Raw genomic sequence first — 15,142 nt, forward strand, 5'->3', positions numbered from 1 at the left:
GGGAACTGATCCCGGTTGCCCGTGTTAACCAGCGCACACATGCGTTAATCTCTTCAAAGACGCTCGCGCACATCTGACTTTCAAATCCGAGTGTTTGTCTTGAAAATGGGCTCTAATCCCGATCCGAGCGACCCATGAGACCAGCAGCTTTAAAATTCATCGGCGATTAGCGGAAACAGTAACGAGGCTCTTTCTCATTCATGGCGCTTGTGTAAATAACTGTGCTGTGATTGACAGCTGAGGTCTGTGATTGACAGCTGAAGAACGGGTCAGGCCGAGCGCGCTCGCGCTGCTCTTCATTTTTTGATGGATTCTGGCATGCTGTTGTTGATCGATAGTTACACTAACCAGCGTTTAACATTAGTGCACTTACTGTCTGTCCGAGAGCCTCCATTAATTTCTCCTGTGGTTCTAAAACACTCATATTTTGCTTTGCCATCACAAAAAAGGGCATTTTCCGAGCGCAAAATAAATATATAAATGGAAAGCGCAGGGTCTCGTGCTCTCCGGGATAATTGAATTGTGTTTGGGTTGGTTTGGTTTGGCTGACAGTAATCGCATCCGATGCTCGGGCCATTACAGCGAGCGCGCGCGCGCGCGCGTGCGTGTGTCTCCCGGTGACCGATCACTGCTGAATGCAGATTGAGCTAATGAGAGAGAGAGATTGATGAGAGAGAGAGAAAGGGGGATGAAGGATCGGGAAAGGATGAGACGGGACCAGTCTGTGTAACGCGCGTAAATAGTGACCCGTCTGAAACCCGCCGGGCGCGCGCACGGGCAACGGGTGGCGCGAGACACTTGCTATTTAGTAGCCTACGAAAAAAACTTTTTCATTTGTTTGTTTGAACAATTATGTAGGCTAATTTCAACAAAAAGTCTTATTAAAATTAAAACTGAATCAGCAAAATAGATATTAATATATTGAAATAACGCGGAATCTGTCACGCCAGCATTTATTTTCATTACATGCGCTCGATGTAAAATTCTAAATTAACGGCGAGTCGAATCAGACAATTAGTTAATTTAATTTTACATGGTTTTATTTCGTTTATGTTTCTTTATTTGGCATCGATGGTTCCATAAAGAACTTTTAACATCCATCGAATATTTCCACAGCACAAAAGGTTATTTTGATTAAAATCTCCTACGGGAAAAATGGTTTTGGGAACCCACTGCATTAAAAAAAACTATTTGAATATTAAATACATTAGTAGCCTATTTTCCTTCGTTAAGTTGTATATTAAAATGCCATATTTCATTGCTATTGAGTATTTAACAATGAAATCTGTAACAAGATGTAAAACGCGTTCTGAATCGCACACACATACACATACACACACACACACACACACACACAGGTGAGCTCGGAGCTCTCCTCAGGTGTGTACGGAGATGATGAACTCGTGCTGAAAGGTTCCGGTGTCCGTGAAGACTTGTTGCTGTCGTGTGTATCTCGTCACTTCCCGGTACAGTCGTTAATCTGCGCTTGTGATGCGGACGCTGATGGATGAAGTTTGAGACGAGCGTCACCCGAAATCATCCAAACGCGCCGTGACGCGCACGCCCGGGGCCGCGTCGGGATAACCAGGTTACGCGCGCATAAAGAGAGGGTTACAGGGTCAAAAGTCAAACGAATCCATGACACATATGGTTAAAAATGACATATTCAGCTGCATGAAATACATTTTGTTTCTGATTTGATTACGTTAAATGCGATTATTATTGCATAATTTTGAAACGGGATTTTTATGTTAAATATGATGATTTCACGTAGGCCTTTAATGCGCTACAGCAGCACGGATAATATCCATGTCTAATTAATATTGTGCAAAGAGTTCTGATAAACTCGCGCATAATAGTGAGTGACAGCACACAGATGCGCGTGACTGTGAGCAGCAGGTTTCCGTCGAGTCATCTCTGATGAAAACAGATCGAATAAACGCGTGCAATTAACGACTTCAAGTCATCATTAATTAGTATTTCATCGTTTATTTTAATTTTACGATCATTTTATTTCATTCGGCCTCTAAATGCAGCGTTGGGGGGTTTAAATAAAGGCCATTATTCCCGAAATCAAATTAAACTTCTCACACTACCAACCAGAGCCGCATTAAAGCTAAAACAATCCCACAATTCATTTAGCTTGAGGAAGACGGACCCATTTACCCGCTCTTGAAAAGTTGCCCATCCTCGCCTTAATGCCATTAGTCTTAATAGCCATTAATAGTCATTTATTTAGAGTTATATTTGCGCGCGCGCGGGGGATATGTGCGCTCCAGGTCTCGTTTAAACAAGAAATAAAATGCAAAAAAAGGAGCATTAGATGAAACAGTGAAGCACAAGTGTAGCAGATGATGCTGGAAAGGGTTAACGCGGAGGTGCATTAGAGATGCATGGAGAGTGTGTGTGTGTGTGTGTGTGTTGAGGGAGGAGGATCTCAGAACTGAGACATTGTCATGCAAACACAGACCACCGCCTCGCCATTGTCTCCCGGACTCCAACTTTATTATAAACACACCGAGCAGCAGAGCCGCGGAACACACCGAGACACACACACACTCCTCGAGCGGACCTTCACACACACCTGCGTCTCCATCATTCCGCCCTCCACATGTACAAAATGGATTACTCGTATCTGAACACGTACGACTCGTGCATGGCGGCGATGGAGGCGTCGGCGTACGCGGACTTTAACTCGTGCAGTCAGAGCAACGCGTTCCAGTACAACCCGATCCGGAACGGGTTCAGCTCCAGCCCGGGGTGCGGAACGCTCGGGTCCGCCAGCTGTGCGCTGGGTGCGCTGAGAGAACACCAGCCCGCGCCCTACTCCACAGGTGACACACACACACACACACACACACATGTGCGAGAACTAAAACACTTCATATGCAATGCGACTTGAAAATAACAGGTGTGGAATGTTAAGCGCGTGTTAATCACGCTAAACTATCAATTTTTCTTTGTTTAACACATAAAACTCGTTCTGAATGTAGCGATTTATACGCCATGACTCACTGTTTAAAAAAACGTTCCAAAAGAACGTAGAATTCTAATGACGTTATTTGGAACTTTCAGCGATCAGTTCCTAAAATAACCGTTTTTTTTTGTTGTTTTTTTTAATTAGTGTGAACCGTTTTTATAAAGAATCGTTTGTGCATTCCATCGATTCTTCGATGCCGATAAAGAACCGTTAGTTTTGTATCTTTGAAAGGCTACACATGTATCTTAAATTTGATAATTGATATACACCCTGTTGCAAAAATCAGGTCGAGAGGGAGAATCCTGTAGCTTTGCGAGTTTTACGTTTTAGGCTAAATTAATTTAATTCAATTAGCCTAAATTTCGTGTCATATTTGAGGCGTAAATCAATTTAAAGTAATTAATTGAATTATGTCTTACGGATCTATAATTAAAAAGAGCGTTTATTGGACAGAAAAAGAAAACGAGAAACGATCCTGTCTCGCCTGATATTTCTGTGCGGTAAATGTACATTATAGGCTTGTGTAATTATTATCGCATTTTCACATCAGAACATGTGTGACTCATAGTGAGTCTGTCGTTTTAAAATAAAATGCATAATTTAATCATAATAATACAAATGCACGGACGCATTCCTCAAATATATGTTATGGCACTTATTTGCTACCCAATGAAACGCAAAAACCATTCCTTTTTCTTATTTAAATAAATAAATAAAATAATCAGACATAAATGTGCAACATTTACAGAATCATTTGTTTGTCTGAACTGCTGTTAAATGCAAGGTCTTTCCCGGTCTCGTTGATCTTTCAGTCCCGTACAAGTTCTTCTCGGACCCGTCCGGTCTGAACGAGAAGCGCAAGCAGCGGCGGATCCGCACGACCTTCACGAGCTCTCAGCTGAAGGAGCTCGAGCGCGTGTTCGCGGAGACGCACTACCCGGACATTTACACGCGCGAGGAGCTCGCGCTGAAGATCGACCTGACCGAGGCGCGCGTGCAGGTGAGGCGCATGTTCAACAATCATCACTGAGTGCAAAACCATATGAAAATAAATATTAGACTATGGATATTTTGGGCCTCTTCCAAATGTAATTAGTTTAGATTTATAGCGGCTGCGTTGGGTCACGTGCAGATACGCGTTAGTAACACTTCACAATGAAAAATATTGGTAACGCTTTATTTTACAGTGTCCTAAAATGCTGGGTTGTTTTAACTAAATTTTGGGTCAAATATGAACAAACCCAGCCGTTGGGTTACATTTTTAAATTGCATTTTTAATCCAACGTTTGGGTTTGTCCATATCTGACCCAAAATTGAGTTAAAACAACCCAGCATTTTTTTTAATTTTTTTTTTGAGTGAACATGTACTAAATTATGCATGGCCTAATTACATGCAACTAAACCAAACTCTAAAGTACATTTACAGTAGTTCATTAATATTACTCAGTACTGACATATATAATAACGCTGTAATGATGACACCTTAAAATAAAGAGTAACCAAAATATTTCTAAAGCATTTATTCATCTTATAGCTCAAATTCAGCGTATTACAAATAAAGGTTTCAAAAGGTTTTTTTTGCAGCGATGCAATAGAATCATTTTTTGTTCTTCAAAGAACCTTAAAATAACATATAGTCCTATATCTATATTATCTATATTAGAACTATATATAGTTCTAATTCTGTAGTGTGAGGAATATTTTAAAGAACCTTTAGGATGTTAAAGTTCTACATTGAACCATCAATGCTGAAAGAAAGAAAGAAAAAGAAAGAAAGAAAGAAAAAGAAAGAAAGAAAATTCTTAATATTACTTAGTACTGAAATATATAATTACACTGTAACAATGACACATTAAAATAAAGAGTAACCAAAATATTTCTAAAGCATTTATTCATCTTCAAATTCAGCGTCTTAAGAATAATGGTTCGACAATGGGTTTTTTTGCAGCGATGCAATAGAATCATAAAAGAACCATTTATCCATCATTTGAAAGAACCTTCAGGATGTTAAAGGTTCTTCATGGAACCATCACTGCTAGAATGTAACATAATTAAAATCTAAATTTGATATCTGTTAATATCATGTAATAGACTAAAAGGGAACATTAATACTGTAACAAATGTAATGCTCTTTCATTTTTATTTATTTATTGCAGGAATACATACAGAAATTTTACAAAATACACATATCAACAAAAAACAACAGAACATTTATATATATATATATATATATATATATATATATATATATATATATATATATATATACAGTATATATAAATGTTTTGGTTTTGTTGTTTTTGTCGATATGTGTATATATATATATATATATATATATATATATATATATATATATATATATATATATAAATTAATAGCTTTTTTAGGTTGACAAAAATGAACCTTCCCTGAACTTCAGCTGGACTGTGACTGTATTTTCTTCCAGATCTGCTGTACAGAAACAAACTTTATTGCATTATTTTCCTGTTATCACTGTAAAGCTATTTTAAAACAATCTGTATTGTAAAAAAACAGATGACCTGACTTAAAAATGAACGTTAATACTGTATTTTTAAGAGTGTATCATAATTAAAATCAAACAATTGTATTTGATAATATCATTTAATTGACAAAAACATGAACATTAATACTCTAGGAAGTGTAATTCTGAAAGATGTCGTTGCTCTTCCTCAGGTTTGGTTCCAGAACCGACGGGCCAAGTTTCGTAAACAGGAACGCGCCGCCAACTCTAAAGGAGCGACCGGCACCAAGAAGCCCGGAGAGACTCGCTCTTCATCTGAGGATGACGAGTCCAAAGAGTCGACGTGCAGCCCGACTCCCGACAGCACCGCGTCTCTTCCCGGATCCGGGAACATGGGGAGTCCCGGGACCGGCAGCCTCAGTCCGAGCCCCGTCTCCGGCTCCGGCTCCGGCTTCACCAGCGCCTCCATCTCGCCCTCGCTCCACCAGGGCCTGAAGAGCTCGCCGTGGCCCAGCCTCGGCTCGGCCGGACCCACGCCGGACCTGCTGAAGGCCTGGCAGCCCGCGGACAGTGTGGCGTCCGGGCCGTTCGCCGGCGTTCTGTCCACCTTCCACCGGAAACCCAACACAATCAAGACCAACCTCTTCTAGAGGTCCCGGCGCTCCTCAGTGTAGAACTGGGTCACTCGTGTAGAACTGGACTCAATGTTCACGCCGGCAATAAGGTCTCATGTGCTGACGCTAGTTAACACTCACATCTCTGCATCAAGCGCACTCTGAAGAGGTCTGCTGGGTGGTTTAACACAAGTCTGGGTCAAATATGGACAAACCCAAACGTTGGGTTAAAATTTGAAATTGCATTTTTAATCCAATGCTTGCTTTTGTCCATGTTTGACCCAAAATTGGGTTAAAACAACCCAGCATCTTTAAGAGTGATACTCTGGACTGAATACGCATGTGTTAGTACAGATACTGAGAACATAAAGAGGATCATTTTATGGGTTTGCTTTTAATTTAGTTTTAATTTTAATTAAATTGTATGAATTAAGCAGCTCATAAAGATACTTTATCAGTACAGTACATGTACTTACCATAGTAATAACAGTAAATTATGCATAATTACATGCAACTAACCCTCAACCAAACCCTAACCCTATAGTAAGTACATGTAGTTCACTAATATTACTCAGTACTTAAATATATAATTACACTGTAACAATGACACCTTAAAATAAAGTGTAATCAAGGTTCTGTGTGGAACCTCAAAGGGGATCATTTTACAGATTTAGTTTAAATTAATTAAGTTTGTTTTAATTGTAATTAAATTGTATGAATTAAGCAGCTCGTTTATCACTAGTATAATGCAATCATTTAAAACAACTTTTCTCCTTATAGAGTCGAGAGTGTATTTCAGTTTAGTTTCGTAAGGCATGCTCTTGTTTAACTAATTAGAACATTAACACTTCACAATAAGGTTCATTAGTTAACATCAATTATTGTATTAACTAACGTGAACTAACAATGAGCAATACATGTGTTACTGTATTTATTAATCTTTGTTAATGTTAGTTAATAATAATCCAGCTGTTCATGTTTGTTGATGTTAGTTCACAGTGCATTAACTAATGTTAACAAATACAACTTTTGATTTTAAAAACGTATTAGTAAATGGTGAGATTAATATTAACTAAGATTAATAAAGGCTGAAGTAGTATTGTTCATTCTTAGTTCATGTTAACTAATGAACCTTAATACCATTAGAATTTACAGGGAATTAATAGTTCTACAGTATTTAAAAATCTTAGTTAATGTTGATGTCAATTATAATAATACATTTTTAACATTAAAAGTTTTATTTGTTAAAATAAAGGTTCAATATTGGCATCAAACTTCAAACATCTACGGAATCTTCCCGTTCCACAAAAGGTTCTTTAGATTATTAGAATAGTTTTGGTTCTTCTATGACGTCACTTTTAGAACCTTTATTTTTAAGAGTGTAGCTTTTTAACTAACATGATCAAACAATGCGCAACTGTGATTTACATAAACTAACATTAAGAACGGTTCATAAATGCTTTAATAATATATTTCACATTATTAGTTCATGTTAAGTGATGCAGTAACTAAAGTCAACAAATGAGACCTTATTGTAAAGTGTTTAATTTATTGTCATGTTGAACTCGTGGGCGCTTCTGTGTGTGTGTGTGAGTGAGTGTGTGTGTTTGTTCTACGGTCCATCTTATGTTCATCTCTTGCAGCTGCGATGTTTCTCTCTTTATGTTCACAAGAGGATCTTTAACCCTGAAGATCTGCATCATCAGCGCTTGAGTGAATGGTCATTGTCAGTAAATTAGTTCTTCATTTCCTCTTAATTGAAGATCCAGAATCATTTAGTCCAGCAGGAGCTTCAGGACAAGAAATCACATCCGTGAAGCGGCGTAGAGACGTCTTTCCTCTCACTGATGAATTCATCATGTGGTTCTTCACTGAAGCTCTTGAGTGTGTGTGTGTGTGTGTGTGTGTGTGACCCCAGAAACAAGCATAGTTAAGCCACTTGTAGTTAATTTATTGAAGGAAAAAAAAAAAAAGGAAAAAAAAATATTGGGATGTTTTTTTAAGCTAGGCTTTTATTGAGAAATATTTTGTAAATATTAATATAAATACGATGTAGTTTCTTCTTTTTTTAATGTTTACTGGCTCCAGTGCACGCCATGTGTTTCATGAATGATCTGCTGTATATAATCCATAAAAATGACAAAATAAAGACAGTTAAAATGAACATGTCCAGTCTGATCTCGCATTCTCTTCATCTGATCAGTGGACGCACAGAATATTACAGCATCATGTGATGAGGAATTATTTTACAATTTCTATTTTGAAAACACAAGAACTTACAAATGTGTTCATACAGTTACAAAAAAATCAAAGCAAGTGTCATTTGCACAAAAACGTTAGAAATTTTGTTTAAAATGCTTGAATTACATTCTGAAAAACTATCTTCTGCTGATCAGTTTATTTGTGAATAAAAGCCTAAATTCAATCTGTTCATCATATAAAGTGATGACAACTTTGTCATGTTTTGGAAGTCTTTCAGATTTATGAATGATGTAATTTTGAATTTGTTAGATGATAGCAATCAGACAATAGCATGTCATTTTATTCTCAATACAAGACACCCTAGATGAATAGAGTAAAAATAACTACTAGATATCCCCATACTTCCCCAGGTGATTGATTACATTAAGCATTGCAAAAAAATAAATAATAATATTACAAGTTTTCTGAAAAGTTATGTCTAAATACAAATTACCTAAATAAATATGAACTTATTTGCTTAAATTTCTAGAACAAAAATCTGAACATTGGATAAAGCCAGGTTCAAAATTCTTGTTTAATATTTTTTACATATTAGAGTCAAAGGTTTTTACTGAAGGGATTTTGGATATCTCTTTTTATCACTCCATAAATCAGAAAATAGTCAACAGCCAGAAAAAAATAATAATATTTGCACCATTTTTGGAATAAAATGTTGTAAAAAAAAAAATTCAGACAAATTATATATGAACAAACCCCTCAGTAAAATCCTTCAGAATATAGATATGAATAAAACTGTAAGTTTTGGTGTGTATAAGTGCTGCTGAAGTGGAGGACAAAACTCATTTTGAGAACATGCCTTTTTAAGATATGAACTGAAATTTAAATCTACAGATGCCAATAGATGGCGTTATAAAAGATACACTTAAAAGTTCTATTATGGGATGTTTTCTTTCCATTAGACTGATAAAACACAATGAAAATCTGTGTCTCGTCTTGAGGAAACAACAATATCCGAGACGCTATTAAGAATTGCATTTAGGAACATTCTAACAAACTTACAATTTAAATAATGTAACTTTTTTTCCTTAAGACTTTTGTTAATGCAGATCCAGTTGATTAAAAGACATTGAGAAAAATCCTGCAGCATTACATCTGATGAAATATTGCTGACTATGTAATAATATTACTAAAAATTATATATGAAAATTACTGTATATTTTAGTTATTTTTACAAAAAACAATAACATGTAATCACTTTAATTTATTTAGGTTTCTTGGTTTGTAATGTATTGAATGATAATCTATAAACCATGGTTTATAGATTATAAATTTCTCAGAGTTTATTTATGCTGATAATTACATTTGCTTATATAAATATACTTACAAATGTAATTACAAATTCCACAAACTGTTTATTTCAAGCTCAATGAGAAACGTTCTTTTACTGAACATAACTGTAGTTTTTATTAAACTAAAAAAAAGAAAAGAACAAACATTAAAAGGACAGTCATTTAGCAGTCAAACACAAATATTAACTTACAACAATTGAGTTAAACTGTTAAAAATGATTATACAGCAAATAAATGAATGAAAGAGGAAAAACTTCTTAAGTTAAAACTTAATACACAAATAATTGATATCTATAATAATTCTGCTACATGCATTTTAGGAGAAACACCCATAATTATAACATTAAAGACTGTTAAATAAAACAAAGAGAGCTATTGTGATGAAAACAGAAAGACACGGAGTGCTTCAGGAAAACTCAAACTGAACTAAACTCATCTTGAGATTGAGAAACACACTCAACTCTTTTAGAAAGTCATCAGCGTTTGAATCTCACATCAGAATGAATGAGCAAATAGAAAAAGATTCACATGTAATATATGAATTTAACTGTTTCCTCTCTTGAATTCTCTCAAATCATCATGATGGTGCAGCGCCACCTGGTGAGAGGATTGAGTTATAGCCATCTTTCCCTCACACCAAACATCTGTGCAGGATGATGGGATTGTAAATGCTTCCAAATGAATGACACACTGAACCAAGAGCAACGAACGTTGACAAACACATACGAACATACGAACACGCGAACACACAAACTGCTTCAAGTCACGGCTGATTTTGGCTTATTTCCCTTTCCTTTAAAGTCATGAAACATGCACGAAAAACAAACTGTTATTAATAACTAACACTTCAGGAATGTTCTGATGTCACTTCCTCCAGACGACAGGAAGTGGAGGGCGGGGCTGTAGTGAAACATCCTTTCGACACGTCGACTTGTTTAAATAATATCACAAACTACACTGACATCAGATTAAATTAAAACCAGGTAACATTCTACCAGTGCAAAGTTCAGTCCGGCCTGGATTGGGCTCACTTCTGCTGCTGCTGTTGTTTTAGACTGGCCAATAGGATCTTCTTATGGGCGGGGTCACGGATGCCCGCCTCCTCCAGATCCTCCTCTGTGATGTCACTGCAGGAAAGACACGTGATTGGATGATGGTTTCATCTTTGTATATCAATCCAGCTCTGAATTCTAACTAAAAAATTATGAAACACTGAATCACAATCGACTATGATTGGCTCTAAGCAGCGCTGAGAAACGTAGCAGGGATTACGTGATATTTTACACCTGAGTAATGTGACACTGATGAACTTTAATAGACATTAAGTTAAAAATGCACGGGAAACCTTCTAAAAGAAGGATAAATTACTGATAAAAAATTGGAAAGCTACATGACTCACTACATTTGCCAAAGGTTATGATACTTTTATGGTGCTTTTGCAATTTGCAACTTTTAATAATTGTATTAAAATATTGAATATTTTACCATTTATATTTTATTAAATGACAAAAATTAAATCTTATTTCATATTATTATAGTAATAACATGCTGTAAAATAAAAATATTTGATAATTATAATAATAACTAAAACTAATATAGAACAACAGTAAAATTACAATACTGATATTTATGCCAAATGATACTGACTTTAATATACATTAAATTAAAAGTACACAGTAGGAAACCTACTTAAAATAGGTTAAATAACATTTAAAAAATTGGACACTACATGACTAACTACATTTGTCAAAGGCATTTTGCACCTTTTACATTTTTATATTTTATAAAATTAAATTAATTAAACAAATCAATAATAATTACTATATTACAGTAATAATACTAACCCTACTGTACTGTAAAATATGTTTTTTAATAATAATTATAATATTAATAATAATCATTTTATCCTACAAAAAAACAGTACAAATTACAAAAACAATATTAATGGCTTTTAAATGTTAAACCACACAGCTTTTATTTTGTCAGAAAACAAAATGACACTGACAAACTTTAATAGACATTAAATTAAAAATACACTGTTGGAAACCTACTAAAAATAAGATAAATAACCAATAACAAAAATTGAAAACCTACATGACCACATTTGTGAAGAGTTATTATACTTTAACCCCTTTTTGATTTTTGCATATTTATGGCTGTCTTAATTGTTTTCAAACATTATACCACAGAACCTTTATTTTGGCGGAAAAAAACAAATGACACTGACTTTAATATACATAAAATTAAAAATACACTGTTGGAAACCTACTAAAAATAAGATAAATAACCAATAACAAAAATTGGAAACCTACATGACCACATTTGTAAGAGCCAATTTCATATATATATATATATATATATATATATATATATATATATATATATATATATATATATATATATACAGTGCAATGCATAAGTGAATACACCCATGCTAAAGTTGACTAAAAAGAGGAATAAAAAATCATATTTTGGAAATTGAACTTAATGCCTTAATTTAAAAAATTAGGAAAAATCCAACCTTTAAGGACACCAATTTTCTTTGTGAATGAATAATGTATCATAAATAAATAAATGTTCTTCCTTAAAATACATGGTGCATAAGTGAGTACACCCCTATGTTAAATTCCCATAGAGGCAGGCAGATTTTTATTTTTAAGTATTTAAAAAAAAAAAAAATTAGGATACTATGCATCCTGATAAAGTTCCCTTGGCCTTTGGAATTAAAATAGCCCCACATCATCACATAGCCTTCACCATACCTAGAGATTGGCATGGGGTACTTTCCATAAGATCATCTCTCAATGCAAATCAAACTAGCTTTTAGGCTAACTGAAATAAAATCATGCCAATCTCTAGGTATGGTGAAGGCTATGTGATGATGTGGGGCTATTTTAATTCCAAAGGCCAAGGGAACTTTATCAGGATGCATAGTATCCTAAAAAAAAATATAAAAAAATACTTAAAAATAAAAATCTGCCTGCCTCTATGGGAATTTAACATAGGGGTGTACTCACTTATGCACCATGTATTTTAAGGAAGAACATTTATTTATGTACGATACATTATTCATTCACAAAGAAAATTGGTGTCCTTAAAGGTTGGATTTTTCCTAATTTTTTAAATTAAGGCATTAAGTTCAATTTCCAAAATATGATTTTTTATTCCTCTTTTTAGTCAACTTTAGCATGGGTGTATTCACTTATGCATTGCACTGTATATATATATATATATATATATATATATATATATATATATATATATATATATATATATATATATATATATATATATAATGTGTATATTATTATCGTTTGCTTAGCGTGTGGATAACTGAAAGTATAATTTTTTGTAACTTTCTTTGAGAGGCAATTCTGATATTTCCTATGTTTATATTCCTATGTTTATAAAAAAAAGGCCCTAAAAAAAAGGCCCTAAAAAAAAAAGGCCCTAAAAGCGGCCAGGGCTGAGCACCTCCGCAAACTAATAGAAAACAACCAAAACAATCCTAGGTTTTTATTTAACACCGTGGCTAGACTAACAAATAAACAGACGTCACCCGAACAAAATATCCCGTTACAGTTTAGTAGTAATGATTTCATGAACTTCTTCACTGAGAAAATAGAAAACATCAGAACCACAATTGTAAACGTTCAATCCTCAATCGCGCCTTATAATTCAGCCTCAATTATCACCCCGCAAGAACAATTACAGTGCTTTACAACTATAGAACAAAAAGAGTTAAATAAACTTATCACTTCATCTAAAACAACAACATGTTTATTAGATCCTATACCAACTAAACTACTGAAGGAAGTGTTACCTGTAGTGGAAGAGCCTCTCCTCAATATTATTAACTCGTCTTTATCCTTAGGTCATGTTCCAAGAACATTTAAACTGGCAGTGATAAAACCTCTCATTAAGAAACCACAATTAGATCATAATAATCTAGCAAATTATAGACCCATTTCAAATCTACCTTTTGTCTAAAATACTAGAAAAAGTTGTGTCCACTCAACTGGGCTCTTTCTTGAAAGAAAATGATATCTATGAAAAGTTTCAGTCTGGATTCAGGCCGCATCATAGCACTGAAACTGCGCTCGTTAAAATCACAAATGATTTACTTTTAGCTTCTGACCAAGGCTGTTTCTCAATACTAGTTTTACTTGATCTAAGTGCTGCGTTCGATACTATAGATCATACAATACTCTTAGATCGACTACAAAATTATACTGGTGTTCAAGGACAAGCATTAAGCTGGTTTAGATCATACTTATCTGACCGCTACCATTTTGTCTATTTAAATGGAGAAAAATCGATCATAACTCCAGTAAACTATGGAGTGCCGCAAGGATCTGTGTTGGGCCCTCTGTTATTCTCAATATATATGCTGCCACTTGGAAATATTATAAGGAAACATGGAATTAGTTTCCATTGTTATGCTGATGACACTCAAATATATATTTCATCACGGCCGAATGAAAACGCTAAATTATCCAAATTGACAGAGTGTGTTAAAGATATAAAAGATTGGATGACGCGTAATTTTCTTTTATTAAATCCAGACAAGACAGAGGTAATACTTATCGGTTCAAAAAACCGCCCACAGAACCTCTCACAATACAACTTTGACATCGTAGGATGTCCTGTTACTTTATCCTCTACAGTAAAAGACCTGGGTGTTATACTCGACTATAACCTGTCTTTTGAAAATCATATTTCGTATGTTACAAAAACAGCCTTTTTCCACCTTAGAAACATTGCTAAGCTACGTAATATGCTATCAGTTTCTGATGCAGAAAAGTTAGTTCATGCATTCATGACCTCGAGACTAGATTACTGTAATGCTTTATTAGCCGGTTGTCCTGCATCCTCAATAAACAAGCTACAGTTAGTCCAAAATGCAGCCGCTAGAGTTCTTACTAGATCAAGAAAATATGATCATATAACACCGATTTTATCATCACTACATTGGCTACCTATAAAGTTCCGTATTAATTATAAGGTATTGCTACTGACTTATAAAGCCCTAAACGGCTTAGCTCCAGTCTATTTAACGGATCTTCTATCACCCTATAATCCATCGCGCTCTTTAAGATCAATAAATTCAAGGCTTTTGGTCATACCTAGGATATCCAGATCAACCAAAGGAGGGAGAGCATTTTCACATTTGGCTCCAAAACTCTGGAATAGTCTTCCTGATACTGTTCGTTGCTCAGACTCACTCTCCCAGTTTAAAACTAGATTAAAGACGCATCTTTTCAGCCAGGCATTCATATAATATTGTTAATCTCACAGTTTCAAACTACAATCCGGCCTCTAGTTCATAAATGCCAGAGGAGAACTGGCCCCCGACTGAGCCTGGGTTCTCCCAAGGTTTTTTTTTTTTCTCCATTAGGTCACCTGATGGAGTTTTAGGACACCATTAGGTCACTTGATGGAGTTTTTTCGGTTCCTTGCCACTGTTGCCTTTGGCTTGCTCAGTTGGGGATATTTTGGGGATATTTAATTTTAT

General features: G+C 35.1%; 2 protein-coding genes across 3 annotated transcripts in view; one reads left to right on the top strand and one right to left on the bottom strand.

Moving 5' to 3' along the window:
* phox2a (paired like homeobox 2A) overlaps window positions 1-8,240 on the top strand; it is an 8,246-nt gene extending 6 nt beyond the window's left edge. Inside the window, exons 1-3 of the mRNA XM_084126688.1 lie at window positions 1-2,834; window positions 3,793-3,980; window positions 5,675-8,240. The exon at window positions 1-2,834 is cut by the window's left edge and continues 6 nt beyond it. Of these exons, the coding sequence (XP_083982814.1) occupies window positions 2,612-2,834; window positions 3,793-3,980; window positions 5,675-6,112 (849 nt within the window). The 5' untranslated portion in view covers window positions 1-2,611 and the 3' untranslated portion in view covers window positions 6,113-8,240. The remainder of the gene's footprint in view (window positions 2,835-3,792; window positions 3,981-5,674) is intronic.
* A 1,285-nt stretch (window positions 8,241-9,525) lies between these two features.
* inppl1a (inositol polyphosphate phosphatase-like 1a) overlaps window positions 9,526-15,142 on the bottom strand; it is a 42,200-nt gene continuing 36,583 nt past the window's right edge. The window contains exon 27 of one of the 2 annotated variants that reach the window (XM_084127256.1): window positions 9,526-10,754. In XM_084127256.1, coding sequence (XP_083983382.1) covers window positions 10,655-10,754 — 100 coding nt within the window. In that variant the 3' untranslated portion in view covers window positions 9,526-10,654. The remainder of the gene's footprint in view (window positions 10,755-15,142) is intronic. The other variant, XM_084127257.1, reaches the window with a different exon arrangement.

This window comes from Abramis brama (assembly GCF_963993115.1).
Source record: "Abramis brama genome assembly, chromosome: 10".
NCBI lineage: Eukaryota > Metazoa > Chordata > Actinopteri > Cypriniformes > Leuciscidae > Abramis > Abramis brama.